Genomic DNA, 20,067 nt, shown 5'->3' on the forward strand with positions numbered 1-20,067 from the left:
CGGACCTGAACCCTGGTGTAATGTATCACTGAACAGCACTGCCTTTTTTCATAACAGCAATTACGCAGAAGGCACGTAATAAGCTAACATGGACGAGGTGAAGAGAAGAATGTGAGATGCTTCTTAAAAAGCTACCGTCCAAGTTTGCTTTCTCTTTCATGTCAGTTAATAAAGAATATAAGCTCAGGTGTGTACATGAAACACGAGTAAGAGCAGTAACAAGGTATAGAAAAAGGAGAAGGCGTAAAGGAAGTAGGAGGAGGCAGGAGGGCAGGTACAACAAGCTGGATAAATCCTGTAATTATTATCCTATGGAGTTTACTTAGCCTTTGACTACCTCTCTCTCTCTCTCTCTCTCTCTGACACACATGCAGTGTTTGTATAGCCTGACAAGCTGAGAGGGAGAGAGCAAAAGAGAGAGAGAGGGAGGGAAGGGGGAGGGAAAACAACCCAGCTAAAAGAGTGAAAACACACTGAAGGGTGAGAAAGGCTCTGATTGTGTGACAGAGAGCAGATAGGTGCGTAAACACACAGAGGAGCACTGGAAAAGAAGACATAGAGAAGAAAACTGTGAGACACAGAAAGAGAAAAGGCAGCAGGAAAGGTAAAGTGTGAGACAGAGAAGGAGGAAGACGGGGGTTAAGGGGTTTTGCTTCTGTGCTGGGATCATGTCTCTTAATGGGAAGGTGGCTCTTGTGACCGGGGGGGCTCAGGGCATTGGGAGAGCCGTGGTCCAGTCACTATTGCAGAACTCAGCCAAGGTCAGTACTACTCAGTCCAAATTAACTACTGCTTCCTAACTTTACAGTTCTATTGCTGTGACAATTATTTCCTTACTTTACAAATGTTATCATTAAAATGCTCAACTTAAATAAAAGCACTTTAACTTTACTGATTTTGCTTGTGTGTTTAACTTATCTTCTCTGATCCAACTGTACATTCACAGCTCAGCTCAGTTCTTGTACAACTTGACTGATATCTCCCTGCTCAAACCCAACCTATTTTGACCTCACTGTCTGGACTTTACTAGAATGCCTTCCAGTGTACTGGAACTGTCTGAAGCTTAATTGATTCAGCTTGAATGGACTGACTTTACACCAGCACTGCTTTAGGTTGCTTTAATGTTTAATTATTATTTTAACTATATAAAAACTTCTTTTTACTTTTTTACTAAGCATTTTGTCTTTATTGCTTTATCACATTTTTTTTAATACTTATCGTTCATTGTCATCACTGCTGTTTTTAAGGTCAGTACATATGTTGAAACGGGACCAGTGGTAACTTATATATAATATAGGAAGAACATTATAAATACATTGAGTTTTAATAATGTTTTGAAATGAGACCAGTGGTGTTATTTTTTTTTAACTTGTAATTAGACAAGAAAAAAAATGCATTTTCCCAGAGATAAATTTGCTTCTGAGAACTTCCTTCACACCCTGTGAAACTGGGTAAATTGTGACACTGTACTAAGATGAACATGTCACAACTTTTGCCCCCAATTGGTACAGTGCACCACTGACTGCACTGTTCACAACCACATTTGTCAAACCACAGGTCTAACAGCACGGTGATTATTCGAGCGAGTATTCCCTCCTGTCATTTAATACTAAGTTCTGCAGAGATGAATACAAACTTTAGCACCTAACTTGGTCCAATGCTGCAAGTATGTGTCTGTGGGTGAATGTAAAAAGTCCAACTGACTAACAGAGTTTCGTCCACCAGGTGGCCGTGGTCGACCTGAACAAGACCTGCGGTGAAGACTGCAAAACACAGCTGGATGCTGAGTTTGGAGCAGGCAACTGCACCTTTATTCAGTGTGATGTGTCCAATGGAGATGCACTGAGAGGTAATACTGCCTGGACTGTTATAAGAGAGATAACTGACACCAGTGCCATTTACATCACTTACTACTTGTTGAGTGATACACAAAATGAGAACTTTAGACATAAGCTTCCATCAGCGCATTCAGTTTGTGGATTTATTGGCAGCTATCCAGGCTGTTGCATAATGTAGTAGTCACTTATTATGACTCTTTGTGCAGGCTGCAGAGTGTGACTGTGCACAAGAAGGTTTTACTTTGCCCGCTCATTTTAAACTAAAAAGGAAGTGGCTTCAAAAAGTGAAAACGTATGGACTATTTTTAGCAAGCAATAAAAACTTTTTCCCTGAACTCAGTCACTGTTACTTCTCTCTGAGTTGACACCTGTAGTCATTGGGTTTGAAAGAGCAGCAGGTTCAGTCAAGCAGACTGCAACAGAGGACCTGTGACACTAGTGAAAACAGCAGGTTCTTATCAACAGGATACCTTAAGCGTCCAGCTAAATCTAAGCTTGTCTAGCCTTGTTTTGTAGTGCCATGCTAATTTATTTTACTGTATTTTAGTTTTTGGTTTAAAATGCCTGCTTACTGCACCAGATATATAGTATACTGCTGTATACTACTGCTCTTCACTTACCTTCTTTCTGAAGATCTGCCAATGCTGGTGTGTGTGGGCGTGTCTGTGTGACAAAAAGAAGAAGCAGAGTATTAACGTGTGTGTAGGTTAATAAGTGTGTCTTAGAGTGAGCGAGAGAGCAAGAGAGAGGAACAAGGTTTCATTGTCTGACACTGAAAAAGTAAATCCCTGCAGGCTAACGGCTGTGGAATGCTGTTGCTCCTAACTGTGATAGTACTGCTGTTGATTTGGACTCACAGCGTAAGCCTAGACCAAGCAAATGACATTGAGTGTGTGTTGGTGTGTGTGCATGTGTGTGCTAAGCAGAGAATAATTGTATTCATGTTAGCATGCATCTCTGCATGTATGCATAGTGCATGCAATTGTTTGCAGTGCGTCCTAGCATGTGTGTTTTTTGTGCATGCATCTTAAGTGTATGTGGGTGTGAGTGCTTGTGTGTCAAACAGATGTCTCTGTTAAAAGCACGTTTGTTTCTAATTGCGGGCTGTCCAAGTGTGGAATGCGGCAGGTGATAACACATGCAGGTTGTACCACCTCAGGTACGTCTGTCTGCCCACATAAGGAGATAAACGACCTGCTGGTGGCTCATTCTGCAAAAGCACAATGTATAGCACCTCTTTCACATTTTCTTAATTGTCTATCTGTGGCTATTTAACCGACATGTCAGAGTTCAGTTTAGCCAAATACACAAGGAAACAAAATATGTGGGGTTAAACTCTGCAGTGAAGGGATCCCTCCTCATTGTTTAGACAGCAATGGAAAAACATACAAATTCTTGCATAAAGAATTTCAAGTGAGATTTTGCTCTCCAAATGTATATGGTGCAATTGGTTTATTTAGTCCTCTTACATTCTAACAAACATAAAACCACACAGTGATCAAACAGGTCATGTTCAAGGTGTTACCGATGGCCACATTAAATATACATTAATACAAATATAAATGAATATGATGTCTCATCCTGTGATGCTTCCTAGACATGTCAGTGGTGGTCAGTCACCTTATTTCCATAAACCTGAACATCAGCAGCTCATGTCAGTGTGGTGGTTTTGGACTATGAGCTGTGGATCAGTGGTCCAGTGTACACTGTAACTGAGTTAATGACACCTGGACATGTATAAACATGTGCTTCCATGATGGTAATGAGGCTGAGTTTCTGTCATGGTAGACACTATTTGCCAACTCTACTTCTCCCACTGTCCCTCTTTCCACAGTGATCATTTAGTCTCAAGCTCAACTATTTGTATAACAGTGGGAAATAAGTATTTCTGCTCTGGTCTGAAGTTTCAGGGAGTGGGGTGAAGCTGAAAGTCATGATTTTCAGCTCTTATGACATCCTGTGTCAAGGTCTTAAGTAATTCATAGATGGCTTTTCGTTTCTGTGGTTTAGATGCCTTCCAGAGCACTGTGAACCAATTTGGTCATCTGGACATCGTTATCAACAATGCCGGCATCAACAATGAAAAGAACTGGGAGAAGACTATACAAGTCAACCTGGTAAGATGACAAGCTTGCAGTAAGATCGATTAAGACTATGAATCAAGTCAACTTTATTTATATAGACCAAAATAACAAATTTGCCAATCTGTACAACATACAATAACCTCTATCCCTAGCCCCTCAGTTCAGGTATTACTAGGTGTAAGAAAGGACTGTTGAGGTTCTCGTTGACCAGATTTTGAAGACCATGCTTACCTGTTTGTTAGTTTAAATGGTAAATGCTGTTTTACTGAGATTCCTTACATGCTAGTGCAAAGTGAGATCAGAGTGACTGATAACACCCAGATTTCTTGCCTGTGGTGCGTTGTGCTGAAATAGTATTGTTATTTGTGAACACTGTTTTCTCTTTGCTCTCTTGGGCAATGACATCTTTTTTGCACAGTTGAGTTGGAGGAAAATTTGTCTCCTTCATGCACTGGCGAAAAATGACTTTCATGGCAGTAAATAGGGTTAAAGGTATCAGTATTAACAGTTGTATACAGTTGAGTGTTGTCCACTTAGCAAGGAAAAACAATATTGCAGATTGCTTGCAGATGGTGACCCCTAATAGTTACGATTAATGGAGAAAGGAAGTGGATTGAATAGAGAGAGACAGGGGAGGCAAAACTTTGATCATCTACTTATTATGTTGTTGAAAAGGGGCAAGAAAAATGATAATGAATAATTTCATATCAGTTATTCTAACTAGCTATTCTTCACAGTTATGATAGGTAACATTAAAGGTCATATCTTCTTTTACCATATCATTTTTTTTTTTAAATTCAATTCAATTAATATATTCACACTTGGAGGCTTTGTCTAGTTGGCAGATCTTCTTGTGAGTTTGTCAACTGATCATGATTGGATAATGGACTTGTTTTACTGTTGTTTACTGTTGTATTACTGATATAAACCATCTTTTGATACCATCAGAAAACAATAGTAATGTAGATTTAGCTGTTGTGGAGTGTGCTGATTGATAGCACATTCCAATTTGACAAGTTGAATTTTAGCATTATCTCCGTCAATACAGATTACCAATCATCCAGATTATACGAGTAATACAAGGTTTTTCTGTTTTCCTGTTTAAAGAAGGATCAAACTTGAGACAAATACAGACTGACTTAAACTTCTTGAAGTCTGTTTCACAGCACTACAAAAATGCCTGGAAAAACATCCCACTGTTCTAAAAGTAAGTATATTTAAAGTATGCAGTACTCCTCTGTAATGGCCTTTACACATTATCAGTGAAAAAATCAAATTCAATATTCAAAATCACATTGTGCTAATCGAGCCGTTGTTATCCCATTTGCCTGGGACAGGATCCATTTAGGCAACAGAAAACCGAATCTTCAGACAGATCATTTAGAGTCTTATTTGAAACTTAACCCATTTGTTGTTTATGTAGGTCAGCAATACCAATCAGCCAAAGTCACCACAATTTTTGTTTAATTTGAAGGAAACTGAGCAGCCAGTCAATTTTGAGTTGCCTCAGCCTCCTTCTGAAACAAATGCCAATCAGTAAACCTGAGGCAGGACAACATTACAAGTAATACCAGTGACCCAGACAGCATCTGACATGGACAAACCAGAGATAAAAATCAATCAGCTGTCCAATGCTCCCAGGAGATAATGTAAAACACACTCTATTTTGACAGCAAGTAATGGCTGCAACAAAACGTTTTCTCTCAGGCAGGTAATGAATATTCAGCTTAGACTGCTGCATTACCAGCAGTGACAAAGAACTGGCAAATACATCTTTTCTTTTTAATTTCTTTGTCTGGATGGGATTTACAGATTTAGGTTGGCAAAAATGACTGCAGTAAAAGCTAAGAGGATACTCTGATATATACAAATCCAGCACTCCATATAATATTACTATAATATCAAAATATCTGAAAATACCAAAAACATAAACAAAACAAAATATAATAATTATACAAAAAAATCATGAAATATAGGGTTTTTGTTACAATTCCTTTCCAGCAGAAAAATGTAGTTAACTGATCAACTGTAGACTTTTTATACCTGGATGCAGGTATCCACACAAGAGAAAAGTCAACAATTAGGGCTGCAGGTTACTCATGGCAATTAAATTACTTTTTAATGCAGTCCTGCTGAATAATATAACACATCTTTTGCCACCTAAATAAACAAAAAATAATACTATACAATGACTTTTACTATAAATAATTACTTCTTATGCATGCAGAAATTGAATGGTTTAACTACGCCACTTTGAAAACCTCTGTTGAAGCTGATGATATGACCTTTACGACCAGGCATCTGAGAGTGCTACACCCTCTCTGCAGGCTTTTCAGACTACTCCATTACATCAGCAGGCCTCCCCCACAGCCATTCATGACACGATACCAAGTCCAAGGCCCTACATCTACATTCCTTTCTAAGTGGAATCCCAGCAGACAGTTCAATCTCCAGCAGTAGATAAACATGTCCAGCCTCCCAGTGTACACTCATAACCCCATGACTCTAAAGGCAAAAGACAAAAAGTTCTCTGGAGTTGACACCTTTCTTCAGCTGCTCAAATACAGTACCTGTCTTATTTTGCCTTTGAAAATTTGAGTTCTGCATACATCAGTGCAATTCAATGAGAATGGTAAAAACATTACATCCAGTAAAAAATGTAATAAAGACAAAAGAAGTGAACAACAGCACATGAACCAAAATTACTAAATTCCTTCACAGTCTTTCCTGTCCTGTCACAGTTGCATCAGCAGAGGATCATTATGTAAATCAGAACTAGTGCAAAATGACTTGCGGTGCAGCATGGCACAAGAGGGACTAAATAGGCTTCTTTTCCGTAAGATGTGACCAGATGTGCCTAGTTAATGCTAACCCCATTGTTGGCCTGGGGAAGGTGTAGTCAGATTAGTTACAGTACTTCCTCCGTTCACTGTAACACGGTGGATCTTCCCAGATCATGTCCCCCTTCAGTTTCATGTCATGATCGCTCACTGGCTTCCCACTAACGAGACTCGTAATTAAGCCAATTATGGATCCATCATGCAAGCATACTTGATGTGGTGTGCAAAAATGTTGCCCATGTGTGTCCAACTTTACAATAAAACGTTGTTCCTTTGATTCAATGTAAGTGTGTGTGGGAGGATCCATACAAAATGGGCCAGTTGCACTGGACCAGTTGTAACTAGAAGCCACCATGAGAATGTTATGAGAGTTGCATAACTAATGCAAATTATGTATGCAAATTTGTGGTTGGTTGCGAATAGGATCCTTTCTTAGGAGAGAGTTCCATGGGAGGAAAATGACTTAGTGCTATTGGTTAAGATCACAATGATCACTTCAGAGTTAGGGGAAGGTTTTCTGCAGCTGGCAGACTCCATACAAGACATAATGTGGTCCATTTCATAGGTCAACTTCTTCCAAGGAGCTTCATTTTCTAACAATATTGTGACTTGTGACTGATGGATGTGTATTTTAGGAAGTCTGTGCACTGCAGATAGACCACTTTAAACTGCTGCCATGGCACTTCCCTTGCAAAAAAAGTAAAGTAAGTTGAATATTTTTCCTTAATGGAGAGTGATATCACTGATACATTGTTTTTGGAAGGTAAGCCTGTCACACTTAGCTCCTCTAGCACTGGGTTGGTGGAGCTACAGTTTGATGGAAATAGTCAAGGTTTTGCAAACAGTTAATCTCCCACAAATACAGCTTGTACCATGTCAACATAGTTAGCGGTCATGACTGCAGAGTGTGTCCAAAAAAAAGCAACAGTGAGTGGGCCTCTAACACAATTCTATGTCTAGCATCTGGAAACACAACAGCCATCAGGACCATAGGCTGTATTCTAAACTTCCAATGATGGATTAATGTTTGAAAAGAGTCTCAAATAATCAAATCTAAGAGGGATACAGTACAACTAAGTCTGACAAAAAATTTAAAACAACTACAACTACTATTATTCTTATGAGTTTACTAAACATTTAGTTATACAGCTATAATTAACATAGAGCTAAAGGTTGTTAAAAGATAAATTAACACAGTATCTGTACTGCCACACCTACAAGTTGAGACGGAAATTAATATATATACTTTAGCATGCACTGGTGCTGCCAACACCATTTAAATGTTATTACCTTATCTACCTTATGTGTGTGTGTTTGTTTGTCTTAAACTTAAATCGTTTTTAGAGGAAGATATCTCTCCTCATCAAACAATGTTATCAGCTGTGGTTCTTAGGTTTCATCTTTTTTTCTTGTACGTTCTGCCTTTTGAAATATCATGCATAGTTAGTACCCCTCATTCTAACACTCAGATATAATCTGATACAACAACCATTAATGTTTCGTCCCTGCTAGTGACAGGGACTCAGGGCGGTGATGCCAGTTGGTTAGAGACGGATATTACAACAACTGATTCCCACTGGATGATTCACAATTTTACTATAGCACCACCATCAGCCTAAAATTTCTACTTCTGCACAAGAAATAAAATCTAAAGGGTAGATTAACATGAGCACATTAAGGCTCCCAATTAGATAAACATTCATTGTAATTATAATAAGCACCATGCATGGCTGTGTTTCAAAGTACAGTACTTTGCACACAGTATTGTGAGCTAGCAACAAATCCTCAATGAAAAACACAACTAGAAATACCTTAACTTATCAGTCTGGTCACACATTACTTAGTTTCAGTTCCTGCTTACTTGCAGAATGCCACTGTGACCATGTTGTCTCTTTATCTATACAGACATCTGTAATAAAGGGGACCTACTTGGCACTGGAACACATGAGTAAAGAGTACGGCAAGGAAGGAGGCACCATTATCAATGTATCCTCTATGGCAGGTAACATACAGTATACACACATACTAACACACACATGTATGTACATATTTCTTTAACAGCTCTTTTTTTTTTTTATGAATTTGTTATAAACCTTGTTTGATACAGATTTTACAGTGGTCAAGCTAATGATATAAACATTGTTTGAACTAATAGAATACCTTATAGAAACCAAAATGGGTAGTGTTTTTCAGATAGAATAATTCAATAACAATGTAGAATTAGTCAAGGTAATATACAAAATTTGACCAATAGGTTAGAGTAATGTTAATACTTCACCAAGGGAGATGAGACAGAGATAATTACTGTAAATGCAATTACTATCACACAACTGATTTACACTGAGCCCGTTTAGTTTGGGTCATCTGAACCTAAAATATTTCCTTTTTCAGTATAGTTTTAACTCACAGGCACACCAAACCATGTAGTTACATGGAGATAAACAAGTCAAATGAACCAACCGAGTAATGGTTTGTTTGTGGTAAGACTGCAGCGTGGATGAAGAATACCTAAAGAAATTAAGTGGTAAATTAAACTTCAATCAAGTTTGGTGCAGCATAATTTGCACATGTCAATCACATAAACTATTTTGATTGTCTACTGCACCAAAAGCATGACAGCATTTCAGTAAGGCACATTCCACACACATTCCATCCATCTTTATTCCAGCACAGTAACAGTGCTACAACAATAGTAAGGGCACAGCATCTTTGCCGGTATATACATGATGGTTGTTATTAATAAACCAGAATTGATACCAGAAACTAGGAAACTTAGGGCTTTATTTTGCTAAATGATTGTGGTGGTTCTTATGCAAGCTTTTTGGTGTGCAAGGAGCTGGAGATACTATTGCACTTCGACTAATTTCTACCGTGTGGATTTTAAGGAGTGGCATGTGCCAAATTAACAGACTTTCACCTATTTATTGTCTATATTGACCATGTATTTTGTACAGAAGTGATTTTTTACAGTGGCTGCAGCATCAATAAATACAGAGTCAGCAGCAGTTTTTTTCACATGCCAGTAAGTGATATGATTAGAATAGTATTTATTTGCATTATACTGTCAATACTAGAGGACATATACTTTTGTATTATGTATGCACATTATGTATTTACATGACTTTTTCTTCTTTCAACTAAGAACTTGACCCCAAACCCATTGTTAGTGGACGACACATTAATTTCTGAATTTGACCCTTAAATCCATTGGTTAATATTTCACTGAAATCGGTTTTCAGCTTTGAGGAGTGAATGAGAACCGAGCAACAGAAGATACAGAATTCATCAGATGTTTGTCTTACTTTTCCTGTTTTTCAAGTACGTACATTTTTCAGAATTCATTGCACTCCTGCAACATTGTTTGATTCACAGTGGAAAGTTTTTGCTGAGTATCAAAATCAATGCAGCAGAAACAGAAATATTGTCTTTTTTATTTCATACATTGTTCTTGTTGCAACGTAACAACTACATTACCCACAATGCGACTTTACCACATACAGTTTGGTGGAAGATTCAAATGTGCCATGCTAGTAGCAGCTAATTTTGCAGAGATGAGGAGCTGGTTACAGAGCTCTCATAAGCTCACTTCTTTCAATTCCTCTGCCTGAACCGACGCTGACTCAAGTGATTTCATTTATCAGACTTCACACGGCTTCCTCTGGATCCACAAAAGGCTTCCCCTTTATACCCCCCCCCCCTTAAAGAGTTCGCCTTTATAAATACTTAAGAAGATATGATATATAAACATACTGTATGACATATAACAAATCTGTCTGCATACGATGCAGACAAATATGGAAAAATCTCAAGATTTGTAGAAACCTTTTCAAACTGCATGTTGATAAATCTATTTGGCACCAGAACGTGATGGGATCATCATTTCAGTTAAGTTTGCAATAGTTTGGCTTTAGAAGGAAAACTTTGACTTGTTTGATAGGCCTGTTGCTCCTGTTAACAAACTTTTGCTTTCTTTCTATCTCAGTGTATTCATGATGTTTTGGTCATTATTACTACCTATTTCTCACATTTCATGGCTCAGATTGCAATGGAAAAGTGCTGTATGGGTCTGCAGTGCTTTTGATGTGGCTTCAGTGCACATAAATTGTAGAGGAGTGTTATAGTTTGATGCTGATGTATAGTTTAATACTGTGCAGCTATGGATGCATAATGTAGTCTGACGCTCCACTAAGTCCGTCATCAACTACAGGTTAACTGAGAAGAAAAAAAAAATGGAAAAAACAGAGTGGATGAATCTATAACTGAATGACATCCACACATACACCTACACCTCCCCCCAAAACGTGGGACTCTTTATGTACACACACACACATAAACATTCCAGTGAAGGGATGGTGAGCTCTCCACTGCTATTTCAAGATGTCATTATGAATAGTTCTTGTGAAATGTGAATTGTGTAATCTTTTAGAATTATGAGGAAGACAAAATAGGAGAAAAACATGACTGTAGATTGACCCTGAGGACTGACCTTGTTGGATGGTAGAAAGGAAAATGTGCTTTAATTTTCCTCTGAGTCAGGATCTGAGACCTTGCTGCATTGTATCCATTTGAATTAAGGATTAATTAAGGAATTAATTAAAGAATATGTCAATCATTCTTTGAAAAAGTAGAAAACCTCCATAAAATGGAGCTGTGCGATGCAGCTGTACTAAGTTTGATAAATACCATAACAAGCACAAAATTGGCTTTGTTAATCTCTGCTCTTATATCATGAATGGGATCCATTTGTATTTGCAAAAATAAAATTACAGTGTTGGGTATGACAGAGACCCTGTAGCCACCCTAAACTTTAGTGAGTCTTCAGTTCTCCTTGGAACCACATGGCTCAACTTTCTATTTCCCAAATATTCTCCTTTCTAAAGAAGACAGAAACACAAAGGGATTTATATATGTCAAAATGTCATGGATGAAGTCTCAGGAAGCCAAGCTTATGAAAACATTTCCCTTCTTCCTTGAGTGTGTGTTGCATGGGAAACACTTGAGACAAAAAGCATCCATGACAGTTTCGAAGATGTCCATTATAACTGAAACTACTGAATTTGGATCTTTCTGCACTTCTGTGTCTGTCATGGAAAAGCTCACGCTCCTCCAAAATCTTGTTCATCTGTGTTTTGCTGTTTACATATCCACATTCTCTCTCATACACACACATTCACAAAAATACATGATTTACAAAGTAATTCCTGTTCTTTAGTTGTTTTATATTGTTCTGATGGGCTAGTACTTCCAAAGACAGCCCTGTAAAGGCTCTAATCTTTTTCCAAACTCAAACAGACACAGACCCTGTAAACTCCCACCCTGAGGAGGGACCAAACTGCATTATGCACTGATCATCCACAACATTAAAACCGGTAACTGGTGTTGTGGCTGATCCCTGTATAGACAGTCACCGAGCACTTTACTAGGAACACCTTACTAATAGTGGATTTGGGCTCCCTTTGCTCTCAAAACAGCCTCAGGTGTTCATGGCCAGGATGCCACAAGATGCTGGAAACATTCCTTTGAGATTCTGGTCCATATTGACATGATTGTATCGCATCATTTCTACAGATTTGTCAGCTGCACATTCATGCTGCCATTCTCCTGTTCTACCACATCCCAAAGGTGTTCTACCGTATTCAGATCTGGTGACTTGGGGGGGCCACGGAAGTACACTGAACTCATTGTCATGTTCACGAAACCAGCCTGGACTGTTGACACAAGGCTGGTTGGGTCCATGGATTCATGCTGTTGATGCCAAATTCTGACCCTACCATCTGCGTGCCTCAACAGAAACCCAGATTCATCAGACCAGGCTACGTTTTTCCAGTCTTCAACCATCCAGTTTTGGTGAGCCTGTGCAACTGCAGCCCCAGATTTCTGTTCTTCTTCTCAAGGTTGCATGTGTTGTGCATTCTGAGATGCTTTTCTGCTCCCCCCAGTTGTAAAGACTATTTATCTGAGTTACCGTAGCCTTTCTGTCTGCTCCAACCAGTCTGGCCATTCTCCTCTGACCTCTCTCATCAACAAGGCATTTCTGTCCACAGAACTGCTGCTCACTGGATGTTTTTTTGTTTCGGGCACCATTCTGAGTATACTCGAGAGACTGTTGTGTGTGAAAAATCCCAGGAGATCAGCAGTTTCAGAAATAACCAAACCACCCACCCGGTCTGGCACCAACAATCATGCCATGGTCAAAGTCCCTGAGATCACATTTTTTCCCCATTCTGATGTTTGATGTGAACATTAAATGAAGCTTCTGACCTGCATCTGCATGATTTTATGCATTGTACTGCTACCACATGATTGGGTGATTGGATAATTGCATGAATAAGAAGGTGTGCAGGTGTTCTTAATAAACTTTTAAGAACACAGCACCTCTTACCTGGATTGCAAGCTCCTTCATGAGCTCCATAATGACATGAAATGTTAGTGGGGATACCGGAAATATCTTTAGATTTCTCCCCTTGCTGTTCTGTATTTAAGCAATTGATCAACCACACAGAATAGATGAGCAGCTAAATGAACTGATAGTTTGTTCCTGTTTCCTGTATGGAGCTCAGGAAAACATCATCATTCTGCAGTCAGGCTAGTCAAAAATGCTCTTATCGCTGACACTATAATGGTTGGCAGAACATCTTAAGACCGCGGATCAATTAGAATTCACAGGCACTAATCCTCATTATACTGCTGTGACTCTTTGTTACGCCTACTCGCTCCTGCTGTGACCTGGAAGGATGCAGGACTTTCCAGGATCCAAAGTTGGCTCTTCTCTGAAAACTTTTTCTCACAGTATCATTTTTAATTTTTCGTGCTTGCACTTGAAGGGCCTCGAATCTGGAGCAGAGGGGATCAAGCAGGTGTTGGTTTGGGGTCAAGAATCTTACAACAGGCAGCTGAGCGTGCTGCTACTGTTGTATGGGTTGGTCGACCCAAATAAAAATATTTGTCAATTTTGACAAAAGTATGGAGTTACTTTGCCCCTAATGTCAATTCAGTGTAGTACATGTCATGTTTGTGTATGGAACCTGTTCCTCCTGAAGCTGGTCTGCATGTATTGTTAAAGATCAAGTAAGATCAAGTTCAAGACAATTGTAGAAAACTATTTCCCGTTATCCAGTAACATTTTTGGCCTCATAATATTTAGGGAAAAAATTACATTTTTCATGTTTTTAGCATTCTATCTGAATAGTGGTTATTAGGAATACACATTGGTCACACTGAAGGAATCAAAAAATAATAATTATGGATAGATTGTTCAGACACTGGCCACAAAGTTATTCCAAACCTGTTAGGGACATAGGTACATAGTTATCAGTAGTACATATAGTATATGTCCCTTATGCATCATAGTATTCTTTATTCTTGAAACTATCACAAAACAATTATGGATGATTAAATGAAGTCTTGATTATTAAGAGCTGATAATTTTTTGGACCCATTTTTGCTAGCAGGATGGTAAATAATACCAAACTTTTGCCCAAAAACATATATATGCTATTAATGCTCCTCACCTCATAAAATAAAATAAAAAAAATGCCAAACATTTAACATTACTGTAAAATTATTATTTAAAAATGACTTGTCTAAAAGGGTGGAACATAATGACTAGTGGCAAAACAATTCTCTCCTCAGGTGGCTAGAGGCAGAATAACAAGTTAGAGAGGACAGAAGAAATTGGGTTTTATTTATTATGTAATTCATCATGTGTTTATAATTCATTTCTTAAAGATATACAACATTTTGTTTTGGTTTTACATAAACAAGTGATACATTTATCAGTTAGAGTATCTGGCAGCGACAGTGACAAATACGAACCTTGACAGTTGCTAAAGTTCTATTATTTATAAAACCCAATTAAACTCAGTAACAAAAACACCAAACAAGGATTAACAAGTAATAAAAAACAATAAAAAACACATAAACCATTACAGGGAGGAACAGTAATGGACATTCACACCTTACCTTTATGGTGAGTGATCTAGCTGTGAGCCTATAGTTCTTTAATCAGGTACAGCACCCGCTTGTCAGCTGGTAAACTGATGTCTTTTCATGGGTCCGGTCAGAAGAACTTATTGGCACCATAGTGATGCATGCAGTTGGCCTATTTGTTGTCATCCTCCACATTCTTGATGATACCAGGGTAGAGCTCATCATCATATTTCACCACACCCCATCTGCCAAAGTGGTTGATGGTAATGACCTCTGGTCGCCATGAAGTTTTGATTTTACATTTAAACCCACACCAGCTTGAAGGGTTGCCTCCTTGAGACTGAAACATGGGCACTCCATGACTGCCTGCATGCTTTGGCAGAGACAGGTTATATCCCTTTACTGGACTTTCCCTGGCAAGTTATTCATCACCTGGTGCATTTTCATGGTTCTCTTCACTGCAGTCAAGGGGGGCAACTATGAAAAAGGACAATAAACAAATGGCAAAGACATGGGTTACCATATATCCAATATAATTTGCAATAAACACAAAATACAATTTATTCTATTAGAATTTCCATCCTGTTAGGTTCACATTACACTCTGATAGGTCTATAAACCTAACAGGGTGGAATCTAATAGGGTTTCTAACTGCTATATAAAGGCAACTGGACTTGCTTGAGGTTCTGGAAGAATTTTCACCTCTCATCTGAAAGGCTTCTTCAGTTCTCTGGAGAAAAATTACAGGAATAGAAAAGTCAGTGTAGACACAAGAACGACCCAGAAAGGTTATGTTATATTGTTACTGTAGTGTCCCCTGGGAGTAGAATTGCAAAAAATGTTACACATTTGTGCAATGTGGCTGTATGTACAACATTCCCAAATTTGTTTTCAATCGAATATAGCATTGAACAGTATGGCTTGTTAAGTGCGTCACCTTTAAAATTTTGGTACCAAGTTTAGTACATACTGAGACAGTCAAATTGTGTAATTCATCCATCTTATTTATATTTCAGTAGAGTACAAACTCCACTGATATTTCAAAATGCTCATTGTTACATACTGATCAACTTTAGAAACTTAACATAAGTTAATTAAAATGACATACAGTCTATGAGTTATTATGATTTAGATATACTGCATTAAAGTCTTTCAAAGCCCATTGATTCCCATTGTATTTACAAGTGGTACCTGTATACAGAAACTGTACTGTACTTTTACCAAATCATTGTGACTACTTCACACTGACTCATTATAAGAACATGTAAAGTTTATGATTTAGATACTGTAATGTATTAAAGTCTAATGCTGAAGTTGTTTTAAAGATGCCATTCACTCCCATTAAATGCCAAAGTTAATGAATTTTCTTATGATAATAAAGCTCCAAAAATCTTGCTAATCACCAGCAATTTGCACAGCAAACACGCACACTTTTTTCAGGAAATGCTTCTACAGTTCTGTGTTACAATACATTATTTTGAACCGTAGTCAGTTCAAACTTTGCCGTTAAGTTCTTTTTTAAGTTTGATGGATTTGTTAGTCGCCTTCAGTCCCAAATGGCAAAGGCTCCGCTACTGCGTCCTGATGTTGCAATGGAACATCCAATTAGCTTACGGAAGAAGAATAGTAAGTAGAAAAACAATAATGAGTGTAATAAACTGAGAGCTGACAGCAATCACACAATTAACACAATAGTGTGAGAACAGTGATGTCAATGATGTCAGCAATAGTGATAATAATAGTGATTTTTTTTTTTTTTTTTGCCCTGTTTCAGCTACAGTTGATCCAGGTTGAATGGTACATATATCTGTGCCACCATCAGGCCTTTTATAGTAGAATTCTGTGTCTCAATCCCAAAAGGCTGTATACCAAATTGTGTATTGATAAAGTTGAAAGCCAAAAAATCTATTCACATTACTCTTTTTCACAATATGAAAATTAGCAAAAAAATCCATCAAGGCAGACTTTATGTTTCCCTTTAAGTCAGGAAGGTAGAAACTGTGGATTGAGACATTCTGGTGTAGCTGTGCCTTATCTCACTAAACCTGGATCAGCTGACCTGCCTGTGGTTACAATGTGAATTGGCTGTTCAGCCCTGATGTGTGCCTTGTTAAAAAAAAACATCATGCTACTCTACCTACATAGCCTGCTCAGTCATGAAAACAGGTTCACTGGCTGTTCTTTGTTCAGAACTGCTGCTTGTAAAATGTTTGTTCTCTTCTCTCCTCAGCCTTCCTCCATTCTCCTCATCAGCCTGTCTACACTGCTACTAAACATGGAGTCATTGGCTTCACTAGAGCTATGGCGGTAAGACGCACACACACACACACACACACACACACACACACACACACCACCCACACACACACGCACGCACACACACACACAAACACACACACACACATAGTAAAAAAGACAGTATCTTTTAGGAAACGCAAGTTCTTCAGGAAACGCAAAGCTCAGCAGCTCACTCTAGATATTCTTGCAGGACGCATCTTCTGAGGGCAACTACGGTGTTCGTATCAACGCTCTGTGTCCAGCCTTTGTTGACACTCCTCTGCTGCACTCAGTGGAACATGAGGACAACATGGGGAAGTTTGTCAAGTTCAAGGATGATTTCAAACGCATCATGAACAAATTTGGAGTTTTACAGTGAGTTTACACACACTAGCACAAATGTAAATCTTCTTTCTTAATGTCAAAATCTATATTTTATTCATTAACCAGAGACATGTAACAGATGAACAAGTCTAAGAGTTTAAGGAAATACTAGCAGCGCTGTGATTCTGTACTTAGGCACAGTAGTGATTTTAGCAAAATTCCAATGTCAGCATGCTACCATGCTCACAGTGACAATGTTGATGTTTACATTGTCATCTTAGTTTAGCATTATAGCATGCTAACCTTTGCTAATTAATACTAACAGCAAAGTACAAATAAGACTGATGGGAATGTCATTAGCTTTGCATTAATTTGTTCAAAAACGTAAGTACTGGACAAGTGCTACACGATCACCAAACTTATTACAATTCATCCAGAGGTGGACATGAATGTCTGAACCAGATTTTATGGTAATCTATCCTCTACTTGTTGGGACAGTTCGGTCTTGACCAAATTGATGAATTTCCACAATTATTATTATTAGCTTGATGAATGCCTCACAAGTATTTACAGTCATTTGGCAAAGTGACTGGTCAACAAAGCCTGATGTGGAAAAGTGCTTCAAACAGAGGACGTTCAACAAAATGTGGAGCTGTATCGGCTATAGTGCTAACTAACGTTTTTTTCTTTTTTGTGTGTTTATGAACTGATTTCTATTTTTTGCAAGCAACTACAGTTACGTCTCTTCATCTTCTGTCTCTGTTCTGATTATATTCTTGTTTCACATGAGTGGTCCAGAATCAGCTTGGCTGTTGAATGATACTTTATCTGTCAGGAGACTTGACTAGAGTTTATTCGGACCAGTTCTGAGTGGGACTAAACCAAAGTAGAAACATACAGTAAATGCTCTAACGCTAGACATAACAGGACAGCTTTAAGAAAATCTGATAAAATATGTGCCAAGGCTCTTCATCACTTCAGTATGAGGCTTCATTACAGTTGATAATGAGCATCGACCAGAACTGTTAGCATTCCACACTGGAGTGACCAAACTGTATTTATTGCTCTTGAGAAGCCTTCTTTTAAAGTTCAAATTGTGCAGCTCAGAGACAAGCAGCAGGAAGCATTTTTGTGTAAGAGGAAATTGAGGCCAGATGACTTCCTGATCACACATACACACACTAAGAGCGAGACTGCAGTAATTAGTAATGTATTTCCTGTGCAAACTCCCATCCTAAAAACACAACAAGAAAAACCTGTTGTACTGGTCTTAATGACACCATGTGTTGAGTGTGTGTGTGTGTGTGTGTGTGTGTGTGTGTGTGTGTGTGTGTGTGTGTGTGTGTGTGTGTCTTTTCCATCTGTAATCATCTATAATCTAATTCCCCTTCTCCTATCTGTGTTTATCTGCAGGCCATCGTTGATAGCAGAGGGCATGATGAGGTTGATCGTGGACACCAGTCTGAACGGAGCAGTGATGAAGATCACCTGCTCCAAGGGAATCCACTTCCACACCTATGAACCCATGTCTGCTTGAGCTTTGACTCCCTGCTGCTTCTGGAGGAACAATGCAGCACTTTGACCTGTCTGACTGCAAGACAAAAGAAACTGGTTCAGGACAACATCTGGCTGCTGGAGTTAATATCAGAACTGCTTAGAGCAAACTTTAGATTGTAATATTTTAATAATAATGTGAATAATATGATAATGATGATCATACTAATCAAATTAGAAAGTCCAGTGTTTTCACTGCTAGCTATAAACCTTTAGCAAACCAAAGTTATAGATCTGTCTCATTCAGTTAGGTTTTTATATGTTGCAGGAAATAGTGGACAGTCATTGTCAACTGCCTCAGACACGACTGATTATGCAGCTTCTTTGATTAAACAGTGTTATTGTAAGAATTGTAAAAGTTATTATTTAACAACTGATTTAATAGATTTGTTTAATATAAAATAAAATAAAAATCCAGTGGGAAGTTTATTATAGGACCTTTTTATTGGTGTGTGTGTAATGTCACTATGGCTAAGAATATTTCCTCATCTGACAAAATAAACATGTGATCCACAGGTTAATGACAACAGCTGTGCTGTATGATCAGCTATATCAGTGTTAAAAATGAATGATCACAGAGCAAGTTAGAGGCAACCAAAGGTAGACTTCTTTACTGCCTCACAGCACCCGACCTTCAGTGGGCTTGCTTACATCCTCTATTCACAAAAGCTCTGATTACCTCATAAACACTGAAACACCAAACCAGCATTTTAAGATTTACACGCTACGAAAGCTGTTTTGGTAAAGCGCCGTTTCAGGGAAAGAAAAAAACACTGTTTTGTCTGGATTGAGGGCTGAATTGGAGAGAGAAAGATGCATTTATGAATTTAACGATCTTAATATCCGGCCCTGCAATTCATCATAACATAAAAGTGTCAGAAGTAATAAAAAAATATACTGGTAATTTTGCTATTCTACAACCATTGCCAGCACTGAGGCTAAAAATGTAAAATTTCAGAGGGTGCTGCCAAAGAAAAGCTCAGTAACCATTCAAAATGCAAAGGGCTCACACTTTGGGGAATTTGAATGTGCTCCGTATATACATAGACGAGAGATGGGCATTTGTTAGGAAGCCTTCAGCTTCTGTATTTGTCTTGAGAAGCTCAGAGTTAGAGATCCAAATCACTGTCCAAAGCCTTGAGCCTTATGTTACATTTGTTACTTACATATTAAATACAGATATGTTAATAATAGTTGTAATCTCTTTGTTAATTTAATTTT

General features: G+C 38.3%; 1 protein-coding gene across 3 annotated transcripts; it reads left to right on the forward strand.

Moving 5' to 3' along the window:
• The first annotated feature begins 496 nt into the window (after positions 1-496).
• Positions 497-20,067, forward strand: hpgd (15-hydroxyprostaglandin dehydrogenase). Of its 3 annotated transcripts, XM_040147216.1 has the most exons (7): positions 497-761; positions 1,726-1,849; positions 3,849-3,955; positions 8,668-8,764; positions 16,922-16,998; positions 17,180-17,343; positions 18,706-20,067. In XM_040147216.1, exons 1-7 carry the CDS (start codon positions 669-671, stop codon positions 18,827-18,829), a joined length of 786 nt encoding a protein of 261 aa, XP_040003150.1. In that variant the 5' UTR covers positions 497-668; the 3' UTR covers positions 18,830-20,067. The 3 variants fall into 3 exon arrangements, with proteins under 3 accessions (XP_040003150.1, XP_040003151.1, XP_040003152.1); XM_040147217.1 differs by lacking the exons at positions 497-761; positions 1,726-1,849 and adding an exon at positions 5,030-5,129 and having other exon boundaries at positions 3,913-3,955; XM_040147218.1 differs by lacking the exons at positions 497-761; positions 1,726-1,849; positions 3,849-3,955 and adding an exon at positions 5,163-7,466.

The sequence above is a fragment of the Xiphias gladius genome, chromosome 15 (genome assembly GCF_016859285.1).
Source record: "Xiphias gladius isolate SHS-SW01 ecotype Sanya breed wild chromosome 15, ASM1685928v1, whole genome shotgun sequence".
Taxonomy (NCBI): domain Eukaryota; kingdom Metazoa; phylum Chordata; class Actinopteri; order Istiophoriformes; family Xiphiidae; genus Xiphias; species Xiphias gladius.

Bases quoted from the DNA above. Each gene is read 5' to 3' on its own strand.
- hpgd (XM_040147216.1), top strand. From the start codon at position 669: ATGTCTCTTAATGGGAAGGTGGCTCTTGTGACCGGGGGGGCTCAGGGC. The intron at 3,956-8,667 runs GTAAGATGACAA...TTATCTATACAG, and splicing joins AGACTATACAAGTCAACCTG to ACATCTGTAATAAAGGGGAC. The intron at 8,765-16,921 runs GTAACATACAGT...TTCTCTCCTCAG, and splicing joins CAATGTATCCTCTATGGCAG to CCTTCCTCCATTCTCCTCAT.